Source organism: Amaranthus tricolor, chromosome 5 (genome assembly GCF_026212465.1).
Source record: "Amaranthus tricolor cultivar Red isolate AtriRed21 chromosome 5, ASM2621246v1, whole genome shotgun sequence".
Lineage (NCBI taxonomy): Eukaryota > Viridiplantae > Streptophyta > Magnoliopsida > Caryophyllales > Amaranthaceae > Amaranthus > Amaranthus tricolor.
Window position 1 is genome coordinate 12,049,408 of NC_080051.1, and position 26,334 is coordinate 12,075,741.

The 26,334-nt window shown below is 33.5% G+C and overlaps 1 protein-coding gene across 1 annotated transcript; it reads right to left on the bottom strand.

The window, feature by feature from the left end:
- Positions 1–3,630: 3,630 nt before the first annotated feature.
- Positions 3,631–23,763, bottom strand: LOC130814226 (TATA-box-binding protein 2). Its single transcript, XM_057680306.1, has 10 exons — positions 23,539–23,763; positions 23,072–23,171; positions 14,513–14,600; positions 14,305–14,376; positions 9,022–9,072; positions 8,868–8,912; positions 8,631–8,723; positions 4,844–4,945; positions 4,696–4,769; positions 3,631–3,867 (listed from the first exon to the last, which is right to left on the bottom strand). Coding segments are annotated over exons 2-10 (603 nt in total). The 5' UTR covers positions 23,149–23,171; positions 23,539–23,763; the 3' UTR covers positions 3,631–3,866.
- Between the last annotated feature and the right edge of the window lie 2,571 nt (positions 23,764–26,334).

A 26,334-nucleotide genomic window follows, 5' to 3' on the forward strand; every position in this document is an offset into this window, starting at 1 on the left:
AGCCGTTGCAATTTTTTCAATAAATACCCACCACTTTCAATCATTTTCATTCACAACTCATCTATTCTCCTACTCTCTCTACTTACTCTCTCTACTTAATTCTTTAATTACGCAATTATTCTCTTAATTACATAATTAGTCTTTTAATTATTTCTTAATTTAGTTAATTACATAATTAGTCTATTAATTATTTATTTATTTCTTAATTCTATTATTATTACAATATTATCAATGATGTCTTCATTTTTGAAAAAAGCCTCAAAAAAGTTACTAAAGTGGCAAAATCATTGGGAGGTTCCAGGTCCTCCAAAAGAAAGACCACTTCTACTCCGTCGGTATCAACAACACCTTCGATTAGTAATTATAATTATGAACCAAATTATCCAGAAGGGTACGATCCAGAATTACATAATTATGCAGAAGAAGTGGAAAGAGAAATACAAATTGATAAAGAAGAAGAACAAGAAGAGGAACCAACGACCCCTAGTGGGATACATGTATCTCGACAATCATCAACAAGATCACATGAAGAACAACTACAAGAACAACAACAAAGACAAACTCGTGGTAAACGAGTCAATTTCCAAACTATCGGTTAGTTTTATAATTTTATTCTTCAAATTAATTAAGTTTTAAATTATTGATTTATTTAATTATAGTTTTATAATTTTAAATTATTTATTTAGATGAACATGAACCAGTAAGACAACCTTTTCCGACAACGTCACCTCCTGGTGGTAGAGCTGTTTCACATGTGTGGTCGTATTTTACAAAAGAACCAACTGACAATCCAGATGTTTTCTTATGCACTTGTCAAATTTGTGAAAGTCAAGGAGTAAAGCCCTTAGTTGCATACAGTTTCGCCAGAGGTAAATACTTTTTAAGTTTTTTATACATACATTATATATTCATATTTTATAAAAATTTATTTATTGTGTTTTGTGAATATGTGTTAGGTGGTGGTACGGGATCTTTTAACAAACATTTGGCAAAGAAGCATGAAATCACAAAAGAAACTCATGTAGCAAGCGGCAGCGGGACCACAAGTGGAAGCCAACAGTGGGACATTCCCAGCACAGGTATGCCTTTTAAATATAATCGTAATGATATGATTGATGAATTTTCTAAGTATGTAATTTGTGATGAATTGCCTTTTAACCACAGTGAAAGTAGGGCACACGAGCGTTTCACTAGAAAAACTTTGCAACCACAATATAGAGCAATCCCTAGGAGCACTCTTAAAAGACGCACAATTAAATTATATGAATCAATGCGCTATGAATTAGTTGAAATGTTTAAATCTTTTAATGGTAGGGTTAGCATAACAACTGACATTTGGTCTGCTCCCCCACATTTAGAATCTTATATGTGTGTAACAGCACATTTGATAGATCAAAATTGGATTATTCAAAAAAGAATAATTGCTTTTGAGACAATGCCAGAAAGACATACCGGTAAAAACATAAAATATAGATTAGTAGAGATATGTAGAGAATGGAACTTATTAGATAAGATATTTTGTTGTTCTACTGATAATGCAACCGCTAACATTAAATGTATAGAACTTTTGTATAACGAACCTGCATTTAGTTTTATCCTTGGGGGTAGCTTATTACACATACGTTGTTGTGCGCATATAGTTAACTTATCTTGCCAAGCAGGTATAAAACAATTAAGCGATTTATTAGATCCAATTAGAGATATAGTGAAGTGGCTTAGGATTGGAAAGATAAAGAGACGATATAAACAATTATGTGACCAATATCAACTAAAAAAAGTGTATTGGTCATTAGATACTGCTACACGTTGGGGCTCAACCAACGATTTATTAAGAAAGGCGATTGTTTATCGTCCAGTTATAACACAACTGTATAGTGAGTGTACAGATAGCTATATAGCTGATGACACTTGGGATTAGCTATAGGTGTACATAAAATATTAGAAGCGTATGACCACGCAACTAAGATTTTTCATATGTTTATGAACCGAACGTTCACTTAGTAATAAGTGAGTGTATTACTATTTTTTATCATCTCCTTAAACATACGCATGATGATACTAACCCATATTTGAAGCCGATTCTTGCAGATATGATGGAAAAATGGAAGGCATATTTTTCCGATTTTCCTTATATTTATGGAATTGCAACCATTTTAGACCCATGTTTTAAAACTGAAGTCCTTACTAAAGTAATAGGATTTTACTACCAATCGTTAGATCGCCCGCCTACTGATGTACATAATTATGTTGGAACATGTAAAAATATTTAGCAGAACTCTATGATTTTTATGCTAATATATATAACCCAAAACGCAATACGTCTAGGCGTGCTAGCGTTTCGGCACGTCCCTCTTATTATAATTCGGTAATAGCTAATATAATGAGTCAAGATGATAGTTTTGTAGGATCATATTCTTCTTCACCCTCCACCTCATATCTAGAATTAGATAATTATCTTAAACACCACTTTGAAATTGACCAAGGTAGCTATAATATTTTAGAGTGGTGGAAAGAAAAATCTGTAAAATTTCCCATTTTATCAAGAATTGCAAAGGATATCCTTGCAATTCCTGCGTCAACGATTGCGTCGGAGTCTGCTTTTAGTGCAGGTAGAAGAGTTTTAGACGAAAAGAGATCTCGTCTTGCTCCACATAGTATTTAAATATGTTTTTGCAAGAAAGATTGGGATCAAGCGGAGATTCGAACACAAGGACTAAGGAATGATGATGATCAAGACGATGATGATGATCCATGGATGATGATGGATACATCTGCATCATCGTCAGGAGGAGAGTCAGCGGAAGCATCTAACCAACCAGATGATGATGACGAAGACGAATAGGATCAATCGGACAACGATAAATCAACATTCAACAACTATAAATAAAAGGTATGACAGAACTACGTGGGCTTTGATTCTTTCGGGATACGTAGGCAGCTTAGTATTCCTTTGGGTACTAGGTTCAAGTCCATTTTCTCCCTCTTTTTCTATTAATCATCTTTATCGACATTATCATTGATTCGTTTCTTATTAATTTATTTTTTTCATTCTTTTTAGTAAATATTTTAATAACGATGACAACTTGACAAGCAATGAATTTCGCTAATAATCAAGTAATTATCAAAGGTACGTCCGCAATATTATAGTATTTTTTTATTATATAAATATTTAAAGAAAAAATAAAAATGGAACCGATGGTCCGACCCGCCCGTCCCGTGAGTTGGAACCGCCAGAACCGCCTCATGAACCGCCAAGGAACCGTTTGGAACCGCTCGAAACCGAAACCGAAACCAGTCGCGACAGGTTCCAAATGGAACCGGAACCAGATGGAACCGGCCCAACCCGGACCGTGGCCATGCCTAAGTATGGTTATGTTTAAATTATTGTTATTATACATCATTTTGATCCAAAAACTCATCCTGAATGTTACATTAAATAAAAAAATCTATTTTTTAGTGATTATGTTAATTATTTAAAAAATGGCCAAAAGTACTCGTAGGTCATTGAACCACTATCATATTTTTAAAAAACGTTTTATTTACTATATAAATATTTTTGAGAAAAATTTAATAAGTTATTAAATATTAAAGTATTTTGTTGAATATATAAGATTTTATAATAGAAATAACTTTTGTGATATTCAATAACCAGTTTTTTACTTGTTATAAGAAATATTTTATCAACATTGAAGGGTAGAAGAAACATGAAAACAAAATTCAGATGTGCAGCTTCTGGTTCTGTAGCACACTCGTTTTACAGCACTGATTTTACAACTTAAGAATCTTGATACATTATCCATGGATGGGAGACAAATTCTTGTAGACCTTACACTTCCCACAACGCCAGCCAGAGTTCTATGACCAATTCTGCCATCATGGAAAACCAATTTCAATAGAAGAAAAAACACCAACACTATAGCACAAAACGTATTAATCATGCTATTCTACAACATAATTGTAGTTTCTTTATATTGTTTATCATTTTCTTATATATAAACACGAAGAAACTAATTCTATTTTCATTTTCTTTCCTATTTACTATTATCACTATATGTATTCCTTTTCCTACTTTTTTTTTTCCAAGTGCAGGATAACTTACGGACTTGTGGGGTTTTTTCTCTCAATTATGGGGATGATGTACAGGGGTCTTACTACAGAACGCTTACCTACCCAATGCTTAGTTCCGGCTCCACTCAAAATCTGTTTCAATTTTCTATATTAAAACGACTTAATAAAGCATATGCACTTTGTATATAAGAAAGTAGCAAATGTTGTTTTTTCTAAGGGTTAAGTTTGTGTACAACAAAACTCCCCCCCAATCCATCTCTTAGCTGCGAGCCTAGGCAGGAGTAACTTAATAACATTTGTGTAACGGAATGTTGCCACTATTTTAATTTTTCACTTTCACTATTGGCCAGAGGATACATGCCATCGTCCCAACCCCACCCCAGCCTCTCAGGGTTTCGGAGAAATCCTACAGGATTCATTTTAAGAAAAACTTAGATGGGATGAACGTACAAAACTTGTGGAAAAGTTAAAGTTGTTCTATACCACTCTAGTATTTAGGATGTTATTATAAACCTCGAGATTTCAAGACTCTGTAGAACAGAAATCAAGTTGAATACAGATACTTATCAAACTGGGGATGAAAAGCAAAAATAACACATATCAAGTATTAGATTAAGTTTTCTGTACCATTGCTGAGTTTTCTTAAATTCAGTAAGCACTGGATATATGTTTTCGAAGGCGGTGTAGGTTTCCTCTCTCACCTGCATATTATCAGACAATGTAAGCCAAACTTACAGCATGGGATTAGTCCTGGAAACAGTAATGGAAATTTCACCTTAGCTCCTGTAAGAACTATCTTTCCAGAGACGAAGATAAGCAGCACAATCTTTGGTTGTTTCATTCGATAGATCAGACCAGGAAATAGTTCTGGTTCGTACTGTAAATCAAAAACATTTCATGGAATTCCCGACTTGTTAGTACAACTTTTTGTGGAATTCCTTTTTTGTGAACACAACATATCATGGATGTCCTTTTTTGTTCATGATATAATTCATGGAATTCATTATTTTTGTTAATACCATCATAATATTGGCCATATTAATGAGGCAGGAACCTCAAAGGCCCAACAATTCCAGCCAAACCACACTCCAAGTCAATTAGGTGAATTAGGGGTGCACATAGACCTGGGAAAACAGTCGATCGCTCAGGTTTTGAGTCGGATCAATTCCTGTCGGGTCATTTTTGGATCGGATCACTCCGGGTTTGCACGGTTTCGGATTGACTCCTACGGGTTACCATTTTATTTTTCACTAGGTTAACTTTAAGAATATTTGTTGAATTTCTTATTTTATCATCGAATTTGAAAATAGATAAATCATTTTTCAAAAAAATTATTTAGTATGGCTCCTAGCCTAATCAAGATAAAATAGCAACACAATGTTTAGACGATCAAATAATAATAATTTATGTAACATTTAAAAGTCTAAAATGCATCATAGTACAGAAAAAATATCCAAATGACTCAAACATAAGAACAATTTAAATATTAAGAGTACAACAGTAAAGAACATGTAAAATAAAAAAAAACATTAATTTTTTTTCTTTTCTGCGCCCAAACGGAGAAATGTATCCCCTTTTTTAAACAGCTGCACAACCCAATGGTCCAACCCGACCCTGACTCGACCAATCCATTTTTAACGGATTTCTCGGGTTCGGTAACTTTTTGGGTTCAGGTCAAAATTTTCGGGTTCCAACCCTTCGGATCAATTTTTCTCAAGTCTGGGTGCACACAAAGGATGGCAAAGGGTTAGACTCAGATCGGATTATGCGTACTCCAACTTTACCCTGAATAAATATTGGACTTTTTTTTTCACCCCCACCTCCGACTTGGACTCGATTTTATGTCCTCTGGCTTTTCTTCGACTTGGATTTCGAATCTCCAGCGAAGTCGGATTATGACAAATTTTTTAAAAAAACAATTTTTTAACATTACATAAATAGAAATAATCTCTTTTGATAGGTTATGATTTGCGCACATTTTACTTAACATATACATATAGTTCAACCAAATCAACTTGCACAACAGAGTTTTAAAATGTTGAAGTTTCAGGGAAAATCCTTCTATGATAAGATCCAATATTTCTACCGCCAATAAAAAAACACATAAATAATATTCGAAAATGGTACATTTATAAGATTAAATCAATCCTAAAAATATAAATTTGTTTGAAATAAACTAGATAAAAAAATATATACATCTGAACAAGTCGAAATCAGATGTAAGATTTTATCGTAGTTTAGTCGAAGTCCAGTTCTTCCGAGATTCAAATCGTTACTCAAAGTCGGACTATATAAATGGATGCAACGTCGGACTTCTTTTTCTCGGATTCAAATCGATTATTTTCCGGAATCAGGTCGGATTGATACTAAGTTACCATCCTAGAGCACATGGTGCACTAAAACCAAGCCAAAAATTCTGGTTTGGACCACCGACCACCTGATCTTTTAAAGCACCACCCTAGGCCGGACCAGACTGTTCTACAACGTTGTTCTGGTCTTCAGTGATTTGCTTTTTTAAATCTTTTTTATGAGATAAAGTATTTGTCAATGCAAATATTTCACACCTTCAATTGAATCTACGTAAGTCATAAATACAGTTAAAAACATTATGTTTCATGAGTAGTTGATTGCATCAACATTATCCAAATACATTACCATAAAAAAACTACATCACCATATATCTAATGTTTTAATTTTATTACTGTTTCCTGGAAACAGTAATGGAAACTTCACCGAATAACAAATATGGTTTGGATTAGGATTGAAAATTCAACAACCGAAATAATCAGGTTTGGATTAGGTCTGGAATTTCGAAATCTGAAAACCAAATAGTAGGACCGAAATAATTGATATTGCCGAGATTAGAGATATGCCCATCCCATTTAATTTTTAAATTTGGCCCAAAACTAACTCTAGTCGTCCCAGTCACACTCCCTTTACCCTAATCCTCTCTCTGCCCCTACTCCCTCATTTAGTTTTCTCTCTCCCCAAAACCTAATTCATGAACTCCTATCATTTCTCTCTCACTCATACCTTATTTCTCACATCTAAACTCACCATTTCTTCCTTATTTATCTTCCAATCTCTTCATCTTCACCTTTGATTTTTAGTCCTTCTACTCTTAAAGGTCTATTCATCTTAAACCGTTATTTTGTTCTTTTTTTGATTAAAATTAAGTTTTTCGTATTTTTAATCTTGTATGTGTTGTTAATCTTGTATGTGTTGTTAAATCTTCATGTTTTTTCTTGTATGTGTTCTTTAATCTTCACGTTTATAATCTGTATTCTTTCGTGTTTTTCTTCTGTTTTTATGCTTTTGGTTTTTGTGCTTTCTTTTTTCCTTTTTTTGTGTTAATTTGTGTTTTTTTTCCCATTTTTTGTTAATTTGTACTTGCATTTCACAATTATATTGAATACGAAGTTGAGATATGTTCTAATTGATGATCCTTTGTCTTTCAGTCTACTAATTTGAGATCTGTTCAATTTAAGAAGTTGATGATCCTTTGTATTTCACGATTGTACATACGAAGTTGAGATCTGTTCAAATTACGAAGTTAAGATTTGTTCTAATTTGTATTTCAGTCTGTACTGAAGTCAGATACCTCAAGTTTTCAACGACCTAAAAAAAAGGATGCTCATGGAAAGCGAATGATAGTAGAAGAGGATGTTCATGTTCTAATTTATTTGATGTCTATCGTGCAATTTGAAAAATTTTGATATTAAGAACTTGTTAGTAGCTAATATATTAATTGTATTTGGAAGTTTCGATTTATTGTAATTAATTGCTGTAGGCTTCGTATTTTACAAATTTATGTCTTACTTTCAATTTAAAAATCAAGTATTTGCCTAAATTTTTCAGAATTTGTTCTAAGATGGTTAATTCGGTGTAAGTAAGCAAAATGTGGTCTATGTAATTTGGTTTAGCGGTTTGGATTCGGTTTGCTCCAATAAAATGTGGTTTGGTGACCGAAAAAATAAGGTTTAGATTTGGACTGCAAAACTGAAAACCGAATTAAATAAGGTTTGATTTGGTTTTGTGAAAAGTACAAACCGTACTCCGAACTTTCACCGCTACATATATCTAGGTAGTGACTTCAAGTCTTCAACAATAAATAAGAAATTAGAATTGGCATCAACAGGTTTCATAAACCACTCATCAACACCAAAGCATACCACACAAATTTCTTGATAACTTTAGCATCTCAAACGGTCAGATACTTATACACAGTATCATGAAGGATAAGAATTTCCTTATCAGCAGGCCAAATTGAACCAGTATAACTATTGGACGCTAGCATCTATTTTTATTGACTAGCCCGCCTGTTTGCCTATATGTTCTAAGAGCATGGTATCATTGTGCCTAAATACAGAGACATTATGAAGATAAACCAAGAGAAAAAGAATATAGTAACAGTTTTTTCCTCTAGGCTAACAACAACAACACGAACGGAAATTATATAGATAAGCAAAATCACCATGGTCAAAACCATGACATCTGCAGCCATATAACTGTTACTAAGCGTTCAATTTAATCATTAAACACAAAAAAGTAAAATTACTTACACTAGAAAAGGCACCATGAGAATAGGCAAGCCCCTCCAATCTGATAGGAAATTTAACATCACAAGATGCCACTATGTTCTGGATTCTGAAATTCTGCAAAAATTGACCAAAACTGTAAGTTACTTTGCATATACAAGAGTCGTTTTTACGAAATGATAGATTATTTATAGATGCAAATGAAATCGTGCCATATGTAAAGAGGCAAGAGGACGTGCAAATATAGAGAATATAATAAACCTTGAAAGTGGCAGGAAAACCCAGCTTCTGAATGATTCGCGCATACTGAAAAGAGAACAGCATGGAATAGAGAGACAGCCGATGGAAAAACAAAAAATTCCATAGTCAAGTACATAGACACTAGAACTAACTTTTCATCTCTATAACGGCTTACCTTACGAGCTGCTAGTTTTGAGTCCTGCTCACTCTTCGCTCCAGTGCATACCTGAATTGACAGAGAATGACACATCAACTAAACATTAACTAAGCATTAAATAACACATTAACACTCATAAAAGTAAACTTTTTATGAAGTCCTCAATGTTATTTAGACAATAATGAAAACCAAGCAACATGCTTACAAGAACAATCCCCATGCGAACAAACATCCCCTAACTGTCAAAAGATGAGCTCCAGAAGAGTGATATCAAAAACAACTTGATGAAAGTAGTTTGTCTTGCACTTATTGTTACAAACTCAAAATTCTTTATCTTAATCTTCCGATTAATATCCCAAATCTTTAATTCGAATTTCTAATCTTTTGGTTATCCAATTCAAACCATCTTAAATTCCTAAACCTTTTCCGATTTCGTAATTTCTTCAAAATATTAAGCTTTAAATCTTATTTTCTTTAGAATTATTTTTATAACACTAGAATATTATTTTATTTATATTACATTTGTAAATTTCATTATTATATTTAAGGTTTTGTTAAAACGTTACGTTTAAATTTCTTTTCCTTAAATTAACTTTAGTACTTATTATTTTCACCATAGTTACCTAGAACGCGGTACGTTAGGGCGTTTTCCAATCGGGGACAGCCGTACCCAAACGCGGAACAGTAGCGTGCTGAAACACTGAGGAACGCATACCAAATGGCTATCCTAGGTGACCCGCAAATCATCATCTCCACCCAGTTTTACTGGACAACTTTGTCCCTTATACAAGTGATTTCAACCCAGAAAAAGATGGGAAACTTAGGGATAAGAAAAAAAGGGGATCATTTTGTTTTTCCTCTTTGAATTTTCAAGGAGAAAAAAATTAGAGTGCCCATCTTTCCATTACTGTATAAACAAGTTGCCATTGTTGAAAGCTTGACTCAAATTCAAACTTCACCCAGTTCCGAAAATACTCTTTACTTTTAAAAAGTGCTAGAGAAAAGTAATAGACTTTAATTATGAATTCATGCTTTTGTGTACGGAAAGACTCAACTTTTTTAATTTTTTAATAATGTGTATATGGAAAGACTCATTTTTTCAGTGTATAGTGTGTACAGAGACTTAGGAACCAAGCAAAAGTTGAAGAGAAAGCAATTCCTCTACATTAAAAAATGTAACCGTTTGTACATTTAAATGAATATGAGTCTAAATGGGTTTTAAGGTTGTTTTTATTTTATTTTATTAATATACTCAAATACTTCATGTTACATTGTTGTGTAATACTCCTAGTAGTATAATCAATTTATTCAAATTTATAGTTACTCCCTTTTATTTTATTTATTTGTTGTTATTTTGAATTTTTATTAATGCATTTTTTATTTTTATTTTAAGCAAAAAAATGTTAATTGTTCCCATCGTTCCGAGGTCACCTTAAATAGCGTTTCGCGTTTCCGTTGAAGTCCCACATCCAGAACCGTTGGCGTTCCGGGTAACTATGATTTTCACTTTATAACTTTGAATTATATGTTATACTAAAAAAAGCCAAATTTTTATTAACTTTAATTATAGTTTTAAGCTAATTTTCTAAGTAACTAATTCTATTTTCATAATCAAACCTTAATCAAACTTGCCCAATATTGTAAAGCACATCCACTTGCACAAACTCGAACAAAATTTGGAAGAAATAAAACCCCCGCTATTTCACCCCAATGATGTTCTTCACTTCCACACTCCAAATCACTTACACAAGCTACTACATTTTCCTTTCAAAAAGCTAACCTTCTTCTACACTCCAAATGCATGCAATTCTATCAGGTAAAAACTTCCCAAAACACACCAAATCCCGCCCCCCTGTCGTGACACCACCCTCATTACCATCATCAAATTTTTCTTCCATTTTCTCATATCTTCACTTCATTAAACCTTTTACTAACTTAATTTATTATTTAGTTGAAGAAACAAATGAAAATGGAGCATAATCTTATCATTTCCTTAGCCAAAATCATCAATTTTTGAAAGTTTCAAGTATTATTATTTTGAAACTTGGATTATCATTCTTGAAGCATGGAGATTATTCTTTTGGATCTTATCTTCTTTTTATTATTTTTTACTCAGTCTTTAGTACCATCCTTGGTGGCTAATGGTACACGTACTTCAGTCTCTTATTATATGGTATATGCTTTTATGTTTACTTGATAATATGCAAAGTATGAAAATATGTTTATTTAAGTTATATAAGCTTTACATGTCTATTTAAAGTATTATTATCATATTTTATGTTAAGATTAATAATAAGGTGCATATGTTAATTTTTGAACTCATGCATGTAATAATGACTTTTACTATGTTTAGTAAGTTTTTATGTTAAAAAAAATGATACTTATATGTTTATATTAAAGTTGTATCAAGTTTTGTGATATTTTCGTGAAAGTGATATTACTTTAAAGTCACTTTTGAAAAGTACGTAATTCTGGAAATTTATCATTAATATGATAATATAATGAATATGAGCTTTATTATGGGAAACTTAATTTAAGTTTCATGAATTTTAATTCTATAAAATGTTACATAGTAAAAATGAAGAAAAACGATGTTCAATGATGTTATTATGATGAAATCGTGATGAATAAAATTTGTATAACTTTGGAACTTTAGAAGTGTATTTCATGAGTATATTACAGTAGCTAAAAGTTAGGATTTTAGATATGTTCCTTGAATTTTATTTTCTTAAAATAACGTTTAAATGGATTTTCGGTTAATAAATGTGTTCTAATGTAAGAAAGTGCTAATTATTGGCTTAAGTGTTGAAATAGTTAGGAAATCATATTATTTATGTATCCAACAAGTTTTGAACAAAATGTAATCATTTTGTAACTTTTGATTAATTTTAATTAATTGTTTGGCTAATTACTGATAAAATGTGAGATGATAAAATATGAAGTAATTACTAAATGATATTAATTTGAGTTGAAACTATTATAAAATCCTTATATGGACAATAGGTACTATAATGCTTGGACAAGTTTTTAAAACCATCTATGGACCTTTATAAGATAAATCGAAAAAAGTAAAATATAAAATAAATAATAAATAGACTTTTCTAGACCTATAACTTCTGTGAGACATTCCTATTATTAGTAGGATAATATAAAAACTCTTGGACAAATTTTCATGGACCCTTTGGAATTAGAAATTGTTATAACAGTTTATTGCAAAAATGACCATGTTAATTATCAAAACAAATTATCACAATTTTTAATTGGTTAAATCCACTAGAATATCACTTTATAATGATTCTAGAGCATCTTGGTATTTTTACATAATTTTTTTTACTTGCATAATTTATATTAAATATTAATCAATTTTTTAGTAAAAAGGTCAAAATAATAAGTTAGAAGACATAGCCTTATTTTAATTGAATTCTTTGGATATTTTCTTGATTATTATAAGTTCTTCTGGTTAATAAACTGCATCTATTAAGAAGAATGAAACCCTAAGTTTGACCAAACTATAATTGGCTAGTAAGAATGTATTCCTATAATATGAAGTCTTGTTTCATGCATGTGCGACTCTGATAAAAAGGTTACGTGGAACCATGTATTGGCAAGTAAAATCCCAGCGGTAGTGTTAACCAACATGTAAAATGCGGTGTTAACAGTATAGAGAGGAGTGACGACTCCCACCACAGTTAGAGTGTAGGACTTCAGTTCTCACTTGGCTAAACCCTTACTTATATAATATATCAATAGTCATTAATTGTGCCTTGTGTTTTTGCTATGATGGTAAAATTATGAGTATCAATCAAACTTATTAAAGAGCATTAAGGTTAGCAAATGTTTAGTAGCAGTGAAAATGGTAATTTAGTGGCTTAGCAGATAAACAATAAAGAGTATTAGCATTCTTAATTTGTGTTTTGATTATTATTTCGTAAGCTTTATATATTGACGCAATATAATAATGTTAAGGACATTGTACTCGGCATTATCGCTCATCCGATTCAATCGGCTATCATCCGTATCATGGATGATAGTATTTTGCAGGAAGATATAGCTCAAGTTTCAATCTATGCCACAGCATTTATTTACTTTATCAGAAACTGAACTACATTTTATTTTACTTGACGACTTTGATGATTATGGTGTATTTATGCTTCAGCAAAAATTATGTATAGTTTACTTAGTTGTAATATTTTAACTTATGTTAAAGCGGTTTTAATTTTTCAATGGATTTTAGCATTTTGTCATTTTAATATTAATTATGTATCGATACTACTACCTAGGGGAAGGTAGTCATGGGCAACAAATCAGTTAAGAGATTGGCTTGTGACAAGGATTCTCAAGGAAAAATAGGAAATGATCCGTTAGAAGAGAAAGAACTCTTCTTTCAATTTAAATAAGGGAATAAACTCCTTTAATTTCTCGATTTTAGACCAGTAATCACCAACTCAAATTTTGTTCCCCTAATCTCTATAAAAAGAATTTATTTTCCAGAAGCATAACAACCCAAGTTGTCAGGATCGGGAATCTACGTAGAATGAAATCAACTGGTGAGATCCAACAGTAGCATTGGATCGTAGGATCGAACAATCCTACATATTTGCATAATTAACAAGTAGTATTAAGTCTGTTTATTGTTTGATCATTTTCAATATAAAAAAGCATTAAATCTCATACATTTTCTTAAGATTATGCATTAATTTTAAAATACATACATATCTTACTTTCTAATGCCGTTTTTTCTCTGTTCTTAATGAAATGATAATATATATATATATATATATATATATATATATATATATATATATATATATATATATATATATATATATATATATATATATATATATATATATTACACATAATATACTTAGAGCACATACACATAAGGATATTATAAACTAGATAGTAAGCGAAAAGAACAAAGATACTAGCAAAAATATTTAAATTAGTAGTTTTGAACGATCCTATCAACAATCTTAACGATCCTAGCCATCCTAACGATCCTACCAACGATTCTAGCTGATCCTAGCCGATTCTAACAATCCCACTTGATTCCAATTTCATTAACGATCCTAGTCGTTGGGTCCGATCTGGTTCGTAGAATCGTACGATTTTATGATCCACATTGCGATTTTAACAACAATGATGGCAACTCATATAAAGTAGTTTAAGAGAACAAAACAAATAGAGCGATATGACAGATCATGAGCTAGAAGTAGGACCTTTGAGAGAAAAAATTCTAGATTCTGGTGTCAAATTAAAATCTTTCCACAAACAAATAAAGTAAAATTACAAGCTCACCATTTTTCCAGAAGCAAACACCAGAGCTGTTGTTTTTGGCTCCCTAATCCTCATAATAACTGCCGCAAAACGCTGCAGATAACAGAATCTTATACAACAGTAAGTATCTTACGCAAAGAGCAGCATGTAAAACTTTATGAAATCTCATTATGCTTAAGTGGAAGACACGCATAAACACAGCATGTCACAAATAGTAAGAATTAGATACCTTAGGGTTGTACTCCGCATTACGAGCTTGCAAAGCAATGGATTTAAGATCCAACTTGCAGTCCAAGTTGACAGTTGATACAATATTTCTGTGTGAAGAAAAACATAACATAAGAAACAATGGTCAGAGCTCCAGACTCAGTAAAGGAAGCACCAAAAAACCAATAAAAGGGCAGGAAGATAAAATAAAAGAAGCTACTGTCCTAAAATGGGAAAATTTTCCAAACCTTTGGGAATTAAGACTTTGACATTGTAGTTGTCGGTTGCAACTTAAAGAAAGAACACCATTACTAAAACAAACTTTTTTACAATAGCCAAATGGCATGTCAAACAAGTAACCCATCAAACGCAATAATCTTGTAATGGATCCAATGGATCCAATTGGACCTCAGAAACTGCTGACATACAAAAGGGGCCAAAAATTAGTAATGGGTAATGACAAATGGAATGTGGCTGTGAAGGATGGAAAATCAGTTATTACAAGTACCACCTAAGCTGGAAAGGAATCTAATTTGTTAGAGAATTCTGTTATGCATTGCATCTACTCAATATAAGAGTATTCTAGAGCACTCTAGCTATATCAGTGACTCTATAAATAGTAAAATAAAAATACAATGTAATCATCCTTTCATCATTAATGGAATAGTGGTACTTTGGAGTAGTTGTACTCTAATTCAGCAATTATCTCTTCTTTTCATCCTTTTCCTTTACTAGATAAAAACCTTATGTTCTAAATTCAGCCTCTCCCACCCCCTGATTCTTACAAACTGATATCAGAGCAATTTTTCCATGGGAAAACTGTAAATCAGCAGAGAATAAAGGCGTTGGAACAAAACTTCGAACTCCTGAAGGAGCTCATACCCACTCAGATTCAAACCGATGCATCCGCTCTGGAGGAACGTATAAGTATGGGTCAGAAAGAAACACTCGCTTCCATGATCACAGATAGCCAAAAAAACTACAAGAAAATCTGAAAAACATCTCATTCTTCCAACCCTCGTCATTTTCTTTTAACCCACCTCAGTCCATACCTTCTTCCAGTAATGGAGTAACCTAAGCTCAACCCATAATAATCCTAATTCCTTTACCAAACTCCAGTTTACATTACCAACTTCCCCAACTCCAAAACCTTCCATACCCGATGTCCATTACCCAAAATACCCCAACCATACCTGCATCTATGTTTAATCCTAGCGATATCATAACCCCAAACCCTTTATTTATCGATCGAAATTTTATTCCTCAACCGTCTTACCAAACAAACACAATCTTACTTGATGGACAAACTGGAGGCATAAATGGATTGATATTCCGATATTCGTCGGAGAAGACCCAGATGCATGGATAATTAGGGCGAAGAAATTCTTTAATTTCTGCTGGCTGACTGAAGCGGAACGGATTAGAGTAGCGGTTGTGAGCATGGAGGGGAAAGCCTTAGGTATCGTTTTGAAAATCAAATAACCAAAATCAAAACCTGGGCCGAGCTGAAATCACTCGTGCTTCATTATTTTCATCCCATTAATAGAAGTCTTTGTGAACAGTGGCTAAGACAAGAAGGATCTATGGCGGAGTACCGAAAGGAGTTTGTCGAAAAGAAGACAACAATGGAGAAAATCCCTGATTCTATCATGTTGGCATCATTTGTAAATGGTCTCAAAGACCATATTATACAAGAATTGCGGATTTTTGAACCAAACACCCTCAAAAAGGCCATGGACTGGGCCAGGGGCCTTGACCAAAAATATTCTTATCCTCTCTAGCCCACAACCCATAAAAATAACTCGTTACCTTATAAAACCCCAATCCAAAGAATTAACTCCCAACCTCAAACCCTTACCCTCTATCAAAAATACCCCAACTCAGAAACCCAAAATCGCAAATCCAGTTCTTCTCTCTTATACCCTTCTTCATTTAGACCAACTATCAGACTCTCTGATCGGGAATTAAAGGAAAAACGATCCAAAGGTTTGTGTTTCAAGTACGATGATCGATGGTCCATTAACCATGTATGTAAAAACCAGGAGCTCAGTTTACTTGTGACCACGGACGATGAACCTGACAATATTGGAGAATTTGAGGTTGAACCAGAAGATTAACAGAACATATTGAGTTCGACGGCATGTTCTTGGGTTCCGTTGTCGGCATCATCGGTCCAAAAACCATGAAGCTATTAGATGATATCAAGGGGACAGAAGTTATCATTTCTATTGATTCCGGCGCCACAAATAACTTCATCTCCACATCGGTAGTACAATGTTTGGGTTTATCATGTGATACCTGTGCAAATTTTGGTGTCATCATGGGCACGGGACAAGACATCAGAGGCCAAGGGGAATGCAAAGGGGTGGATATTTGTTTTCAAGGTGGTTCCACCACTATCAATTTATTAGTTCTTGAATTAGCCATTCTGATGTTGTGCTGGGAGTTCAATGGCTTGAGACCTTGGGACCCGTCGTTGTTGATTGGAAATTGCAGACAATGAAGTTTACTCGTATGGGTCAAGAGACAACAATTACTAGTGACTCTACCCTTCGTTGTTCCCAATTTTCTTTTTAGGCTCTCTTAAAAACCATCAAAAAAGAAGGGTCAGGATTGTTAATTGAATACAATTGCTTAGTTCCTGAGTCTACTAATCCAGAAATACGTCATTTCTTATCTAGCATTTTGGTTCAATTCCAAGAATCCTTTTAGCCCATAACCCAGTTACCTCCACAACCCGCCCAAGACCATGCCATCCCACTCAAAGAAGGAACTAACCCAATTTAATGTTCGCCCCTATTGTTATCCCCATTTCCAAAAAACTGAGATTGAAAACCTTGTATCAGACATGCTTAGAGCCGGCATTATCCAACCCTCCTTAAGCCCTTTTATAAGGCCTGTTATTCCAATCAAGAAAAAAGATGATGGAGCTACTATTTTCACCAAGCTGGACTTAAAATCCGGCTACCATCAAATTAGAATGTGGTCGGAGGACATTGGTAAAATAGCTTTCCTGACCATGAGGGTCACTATGAGTTTTTAGTCATGCCTTTCGACTTGACTAATGGCCCGGCAACATTCCTAGCTCTCATGAATTTCATTTTTCGCCCTTACCTTCGAAAATGTTCGTCTTTTTTGATAATATACTCGTTTATAGTCCTTCTGAGGAATTGCATCCGCAGCACCTCTCCAATGTTTTGCAAGTGTTGATTGATAACTAACTTTTTGCTAATGGCAAGAAATGTGCTATAGGCCTAACTCAAGTGGCATATTTAGGCCACATTATTTTTGCAAGTGGCGTAGCTATGGATCCCGATAAAGTAACTGCCATGACTTCTTGGCCTTTACCACGAAACCTCAAAGAGCTTCGAGGATTTCTTGTCTCAATGGTTACTATAGAAAGTTTGCTGGATATGCTTACACAGGAGACCATTAACAGACCAACTCAAAAAGGATGCCTTCTTTGGACTCAGTTGGCAACTACAGCATGTGAGCACCTCAAAGAAGCCATGACTCGGGCTCTGGTCCTCATCATACCTAATTTCTCTAAACCTTTCATTCTTGAAAAAGAACTAATGGCAATTGTTTGGCGCTGTTTTGTTGCAGGAGGGACATCCTATTGCTTTATATAGCAAAACCTTGGGTCCTAGGGGTAACTCCAAGCCTATTTATGAAAAGAACAAATGGCAATGTTTGGCGGCATTATCTCTTGGCAGAAAATTTCTCATCAAAACTGATCAATACAGCCTTCGCTTTATTATGGATCAACGTGAAATTGGTTCGGATTATCAAAAGTGAGTCACTAAACTTTTGGGGGTCGATTTCGACACTATCTATAATTCGAGGTCCTCTAATTTGGTGGCAGATGCTTTATCTAGACGTCCACATTCTGAGGTTGAATTTGGAGCTTTGCTTAGTTCTCATGGGTTCAATGGGATACATTACAACAAGAGGTGCTCAATGACACCAATTTGGCTCGCATCCGTCAAGCTATAATGGACTAGTCCTCTCCTCCATTTGGGTTCTCCATTGTGGATGATAAGTTGTTCTTTAAAGACCGTTTTGTCCTTTCCTCTTCTTTTCCCTTCATTCTCGTCATACTTCATGAGTACCATGATTCACCTATGGGCAGGCATAATGGGGAATTGAAGACTTACGGATCGCAGCGGAATGGTACTTGTTTGGGATGAGGAAGCAAATACGACAATAGGTCTGAGAATGCAATGTTTGTTAACAAAAAAAGCAAAGCCACCAGTCTCCCGCCACTTTGCTCCAACCTCTGCCAATCCCTTATCAAGTTTAGACTGATATATCCTTAGATTTTGTTGAGGGTTTACCAAAGTAACAAGGTTTTGATTCCATTTTGGTGGAGGTAGACCATCACACGAAATATGCCCATTTCCTGCCTTTTCGTCATCCATTCACTACTTCTACTGTTGCTACTGTTTTTGTGAAAGAGGTGGTGCGCCTCCATAGGTTTCCTACAATAATCTTTTCAAATCGTGATCGGGTATTCATGAGTCACTTCTGGAAAGCCATTTTCCATTTGCAGCACACAAAACTACTCCACAGCTCTGCCTTCCACCCTCAAACTGACGGCCAAACGGAAATAGTCAATAAAACCCTCGAAGCATACCTGCGTTGTTTCATCAACGGCCAACAAAAGAAATGGCACTCCTAGATTCCTTGGACAGAATATTGTTACAATACTTCTCCACACTCCTCCATCCTCGTGACTCCCTTCCAAGCCTTGTATGGCCGACCTCTCCCCCATCTTGTCTGTTTTGTCTCACCTACCTCTATTGACAGTTTAGACAACATGATGTTGGAGCGCAATGCCATTCTTGATGAACTCCAACTTAAAATGGCTAGATTTCAACAAATCATGTGCCACTATGCCAATAAGCACCGTCAATATGTTTCCTATCAAATTGGTGATTCTATTTACCTCAAGCTACAACCCTACCGTCAAAAATCCCTAGCCTCACGCCCCAACCGGAAGCCCCCCTTTTTCGGCCCTTACACTATCTCCCAAAAAATTGGTCCTGTTGCTTACAAACTTAAGCTCCCTCCTACATGCCTTATCCACCGAGTCTTTCATGCCTCCCAACTAAAAGCCGCCATTAGAGTTGCCCCTGTCTCCTCTTCCCTTCCTACCTTTCAGCTGAGCTTGAATTTTGTGCAAAACCAGCTGACGTATTAGACATTCGTCATTTTTCCAGACATTCTGACTCCAATTCTGAAGTCCTTGTACTTTGGAAGGATCTTCCCCCTATAGAGGCAATGTGGGAGAACTTTAAACTCCAGTGTGCTGCTTTTCTTGACCATCACCTTGCGGACAAGGTGAATTTCCTGCCCCAAGGTAATGTAATAGATCCAATAGGCCCTAAGAAGTTGCTGACATACAAAGGCGCCAAAAATTATCAATGGGTAATGACAAACAGAATGTGGCTGTGAAGGATGGAAAATCAATTATTACAAGTACCACCTAAGCTGCAAAGGAATCTAATTTGTCAGAGAATTTTGTTATGCATTGTATCTACTCAATACAAGAGTATTCTAGAGCACTCTAGCTAAATCAGTGACTATGAATAGTAGAATGAAAATATAATGTAATCATCCTTTCATCATTTATGGAATAGTGTTACTTTGGAGTACACGTGTTGTAATACCACAATTATCTCTTTTTTCATCATTTTCCTTCACTAGATAAAACCATTTTGTTCTAAATTTAGCCTCTCCCACCCCCTGATTCTCACAAATCTCTAAATCTCTAGCTGCTAACATACATTTGTTGAGGAGCAAATGAATGATATGTGCTTCAAGAACATGGTTTAGAACATTTACCGTGATGCACAATCTCAAGAAAGACAAACATATGACTAGCATCATGGGAATCCAATCATAAAAGTATCGATTCATGATAAAGACTTGCATAATTTGTTAACATTTGACCGACCAAAAAACCAACATAAGAATAAAGTAGAGCGGCAAGCGGCCCCTCAATGTTGTCATACTCAAGAAAGTTCCAAACACATTCACACCAAACCTAGCTTCCAACTTCTGAACCCCAAATATATCGGCCAGACATGAAGGAGCAAAAGCAAGATAGACTAAAATGAAAAAAGATGATTCACCGGTGTCCAACTTTGTTACTGACCTCTACTGTACAATATTAGTACATTTTATAGAACAAACAATAAGTACCTCACCACTTGAAAAGGGACAAAAACACTGCCAGACAATGTCACATATCTTTATAGCTAACAGAACAGTATTGTTCAGCATTCTCACGCATGCATATTCACCTTCAGGCTTCAGGAAACTAGAAACTAATTCATAGAAATGGAAACATGTTATATGCCCCAAGAACCTTACCTTTACATTCTGTGAATATCACCACATGCACTTGTTTCATAATCCTCTACAAAAATATCTTTCTCACCATAATACTTTCACCACCTAGCTACTCAATCTATATATTAATAATAGTCAAACATACTTACTGACCATTCCTCAATATTCATCATACAATTACTTTAAGGTCAAAATTCTTCATTAGCAACAACACTATGACTTCAAGATCATAATTCATCCTCATAGGTGGAGCCAAAATACTCTAGAATTTTTTAGGCCATGCTTATGTTGGACATTTGACATATATTAATCCCTAAGATATATTACCAAGTAACTACAAATAGTAGTGGGATAAAGTGTATTAAAAATACAAGGTCCAAAGAGGGTCAAAGGAAAAGACAAAAGACAAACAAGAAACTGAGTCGGCAGGAAAAGCCGACTTGGCTTTTTGTGGGTGGAACCAAAGCCAACTCGGCTTATAGTTCTGCCCTGGTGAGTTTTGCCTTTTCGTCTTCTTTGATCAATGGGCATTGGATTCCTTTCTTGTTCCATCTTTATTCTGATGTTACAATGGGTCTAATAGATTGGAATAATGCTCATGAATACCACAATTAACATGGTATTGATGTATGGTTATTCAGCTTGATCATCAATGGTAATTAGTGAGTCATGATCCTTTGGTATACTATGACTTGCAGAATAGAGGGACTTAGGGAAGGATGTCACACACCTAATTTATGTTTCTTATGTATTCTTTCTTTTTCTCTTGCTTGTGATTTCCAAAAAGAGTCACGAACTTTGTCAATCTTCCAAGATTTATAATTCACTCATACACTTTGTTATTAAGTTGTATACCCTAAGTACTAAGGGTGTATTGTGTTGTTTGTATCTCGTTGTGAATTTCCAAGTTGAAACCTGAGTATCTTTGTGGGGGAAATATCACAAATGGAAAGTAAGTATACACCTACAACAAGTATCAAGTATCTTCAAGTTTTCTTTAGTGTAATTGTGTAAGTTTGTTTTAGCAATCAACAAAGAGGAAATACAAATTCCTCCAAATTATAATCTGTATTTCATTATTATTATTTGTGATAGCTTATAGAGGCCCTTCAATTTAGGGGTTAATGTGCAGTTGGGCACCTAGCACATAAATGGAGCCAAAATACACGACAAGTTTTTAAGCCATACTTATTGAGGCCCTTCAATTCAAGGGTTCATGTGCAACTGGGCACCTTGCACATGACCAACTTCACCATATTCATCATCAACAACAAAAACCCCAAAGCCTATATTCCAAAAGGGGGATTTGCTACATAAACGAACTCTTTATCTCCTAATTACACCTACAACAACCCTCACATTTCTTCATGGGTGGTTTTGAAAGTGTGTAAGACACCAGACTAGGGCCTCTTTACGGAAAATTATAATAAAATTACAAAGTAAAGGCATAGCCGGTGGCTAAAGATTAACTTAACATATTAAAGGTCATAGGATCTACTCCTATTGCTTGCATTTTATTCTCTCCCTCTTTCTTTTATCTCTTTCTAAAGGGACCCTTTAACAACCAAACATCTTCTTCCACATCATATATAACCCATTCGAAGCACCAATAATCACCATCTAAGTTATTAAGTTACCAATTCTACATTTCTCCATTATTAGCCATTAACTAATTACTTCTTTTTTTCCCTTCTTAACATTAGGGATGGAACTTTAATTTTTATAAACTGATGTAAAATATTTTTATAAAATCAACTTTAATGAAAGTTAAAAATTAGAGAGCTCAACCATATACTTCATATTGTTCAAGGTCTCAAATTTCTATCACAATTAAGTGAATGAGTGAAGCTTTATTTAGTCATTTCTAACAATTTTCCCAAGTTTTAATATTTCATTTAACTATAGTACTTCAAATCAAAATTGTGTTGAACAATTTTGAAACTACACAAAAAACGAAACAGCGTTTTGTTTATCTTTGCTCCGCCCCGCATTTCTTGTACCGGCATCTAGTGCTACAAGGTCAACATTCAACTATAAAATCCTTAATATGTGTATAAGTGGTTAACTACTTCCAAATTGAAGCGTGTTTTGCAGTAAAGTAAATATTATCCAAACAAAATCATATCTCCAAATGAAAACTCAAATTGAATGATAATCCTTCACATGAAACCCCTAATCAACTTATTTCTAGGTCTATCAAAACACAATCAAATTAGCAACTTACTGAAGAGTAGGAATGATCCCAGATGGATGTTTTGACAGATCCACAGGTTGACTACCTTCCAATCCTTGTTCTGCCATTAGGGTTTCCCCTCTTTTGTCTCCTGCGTAAAATCAAATTGGGGAAAAGATAAAACAAGACTTTACTCATAAATTTGTTTACTTTTCCTCTACTAAATCAAAAAAAAAAAACCCTTAATTCCAAATTACTGAGCTACCCATCTCGTTTCTGTCTAAATTATGTCAAAAACAAATATTCAGTTCATCAAAACCTAAATTAACAAAGAAAATTGGGATTATAGAAAGTGGGTAGTTCGTGAAATTCAACCACGCTATGTACTAATTCTTCAATCACTGTAAATGGTTCTTTACATATAAAATTGGGTAAAAGGATGGTATAATCAGAGCTTTAACTTCATTCTCTGTTGAATTAATATTCGACGATTAAAAAGAGAACGTAGTGAAGCTCACTTGAGGTATGTTTATCGAAGCCCCAAATTTTCTGTTCCCAATGATTTTATAGTGATTTGAGAGGGAGGGATTCTGCGATCTAGGAATTTGCCGATGAAAAGTAACGGGAAAGAGAGAGCAAAATGAAGGTTAATGCTCTCACAAATGAAATTCGAAAAAGAAAGATTTTATAAGTCTTCTAAGCATTTCAATACTTATATAGAGAATACAATACCCAATGTAAAGAATCGAGGCATGAGTAGAAATTCATCGGTCTTATTTTATTTTAATAATTTTTAGGAAAATTGTTGCTCATTTTTTTAACCTTTTAAGTTTTAACCTTTGTTGCTCACAGTAGCCCGTCAACAAAAAATGACCAGCTATTGCTGGTCGAGCACTATGCATTGAGTTTCTTCATATAATTAACCTTCTTAAACTTAGCAACATTCAATTAAATTCTTCTACTCCCTTCACAAACATTTATGAACCTCTCTCAATTAATCTTTTCTCCAATTCGATTTTTTCCCCAACTTCTGGAATTTATAATTTCTCCCCAAAATCAGAAGAAGGAAGGTCAAATTTGGTGTGTATTTGCTATTGTTCTTCATTAAAATGATAAGTTTGTTATTTTCGAATTTATTTTCTGAAATTTCGAAATTCTTGTGTTCATCAAAATTTCGTATTGTAAGAAATCATGTTGCTATTCTTCATCAAAATTTCCAACAAGTAGTATTTTTCCCAAATTCTAAGGTTTACAATTTTTCTTTGAATTTTCAAATTTATTTGTTGTATGTATAGTTTAATACATTTGAATTATTTACTGTGAAATAAGATTTTCTAAACCTAATTTTAGGGTTAAATTTGGGGAAATGAAGTAAGAAGGAAGAAGATGATGACAGAAATATAAGAAGGAAAAGGAAAAGGTGGCAAAGGGCTATCTTGACCTGTAGTAGCCGGTGAGATTTTGGGTGGGGGTGGTGTGAGCAACAAAGATTAAAAGGTTTGATTATTTATAAATAATGAATAGTAGGGGTTATTCATAGCAAAACATCAATAGGTGGGATTATTCTCAATAATTTTTCCTAATTTTTAAATCTTTTGTCTAAAACAACTCTAAAATCTATTTCGATTCAAAATTATAGTCATAAATTTTGTTTTTTAAATAACAGCAATCAAAAAAGAAACAATTTCTATAGTTACCAAGTTATGGGATTTTGGTGCCTCTAAAATAAGCGAATATATATATTTAGTTTGTCAAATTTTTAACCTAAGTTTATTTAAAACAAAACATTATGATATATTAAAATGAAAATTTAAAAATTTTAATCTTTAAATTTGAGGAAACATTACCTAGAGTAATCCAATCTTTTCATGATTTTTCTACAATAATCTCACCTATTGATTAACCATAACTAATTCTTACTTTATGGGGTATTTGCCTAGAGCAAACTCGGGTTACCGAATAACCTGTTATAGCAAGCTTTATCTTTTTAAATAAAAAGATAAATTAGAATAAAATGTCAAAAAATATGTTAAAAAAATGCTAATTTTTTTTTAGAAATTTTTATGTAAATTTTATAATTATTCTCTAACTTTATATTATTTTCCAGTTTATTTTTTTGTAAATTACCTACTATAACAGGGCATTCGGTTACCCTAGTTTACTCTAGGCGAATACCTCTTAAAATTAGGATTATTCATGGTTAATTAATAGGCGGGATTATTATGGGAAAATCGTGAAAGTTTGGATTATTCTAGATAATTTTTTCTATAAAAAATTAAGAACTTCAAATGCTAAATTAGTGTTAAAATGTCAAAAGTTGTAAGAAAGTAAAATTAATTAATTAAATTTTAAGAAACAAAAAAAACAATTAATTAATTAACAATTTTGATTCAAAATTTTAAAATTAAATTAATCAAAAATCAAAGGTTTAAGTCAAAGATCAATAAGGTTAGTCAAAAGGTAGCTAAAAGGTCAACTCCAATTAAAATCAAAGGAATTTGGCAAGACATGCACAATATTCATGAGTTTTATTTTTTATAACAAAGTTTCCATAAAATAGAGATTGTGAAAATAATTTCGAAAAGTAAATAAGTTTGAGGTCATTTTTGTTAAAAGATTTTTTTGATTTTTTTAATTCTTAACAATTTTGATTAATTTTTTGCTTTTTATTTGATGCACTCTTTTCATTTATAGGCATTATTTTTTACCTATTGACATTTTAACAGTAATTTAGCATTTGAAGAGAGAAGACCAATTTAGCGCTTGAAGCTACTCTAACTTTATGTATTAATATGCGCTAAAAAAATATCTAATGGAAAATTATGAAGTGATTATGAATTTTTTTTAGCAAACAAAATTATATATATATATATATATATATATATATATATATATATATATATATATATATATATATATATATATATATATATATATATAAGCCAACACAAAACAAGATGACAAAATAAGAATGACCAAACCAACCAATTTGCATCAGTATGGAAGTTGGGCCCACCTTCTATGAATGGTTTTCCAACCCCATTCTTCATGTGCATAAGGAAGGAAAGCCTTCATGCAATACCGTAGATCAACCTATATACAAGGTTAAACAAAAAGAAACAAGAGACTAAAGCTAAAGAAACTGTCTTCCATTTGAGATTGGTGCAATTATAGCCTTCACCTCTTGCTTGATTTGACAATCTATCTGATCAGGTCTGCTAACATGACCATTCCACACCGCATCATTCCTGGTGATTCAGATATAATACATTGTTGAAGTGTATATGGCACAAAGAATCTGTTGTTGGAATTTA

What these genes read in the sequence shown, in the direction of transcription:
- LOC130814226 (XM_057680306.1), bottom strand. Translation starts at nt 23,148, where the DNA reads ATGGCAGAACAAGGATTGGAAGGTAGTCAACCTGTGGATCTGTCAAAA. An exon ending in GTTTTCCTGCCACTTTCAAG is followed by an intron (nt 8,724 to 8,867) that starts GTTTATTATATT and finishes CAATTTTTGCAG; the next exon opens with AATTTCAGAATCCAGAACAT. An exon ending in TAGTTCTTACAGGAGCTAAG is followed by an intron (nt 4,770 to 4,843) that starts GTGAAATTTCCA and finishes GATAATATGCAG; the next exon opens with GTGAGAGAGGAAACCTACAC.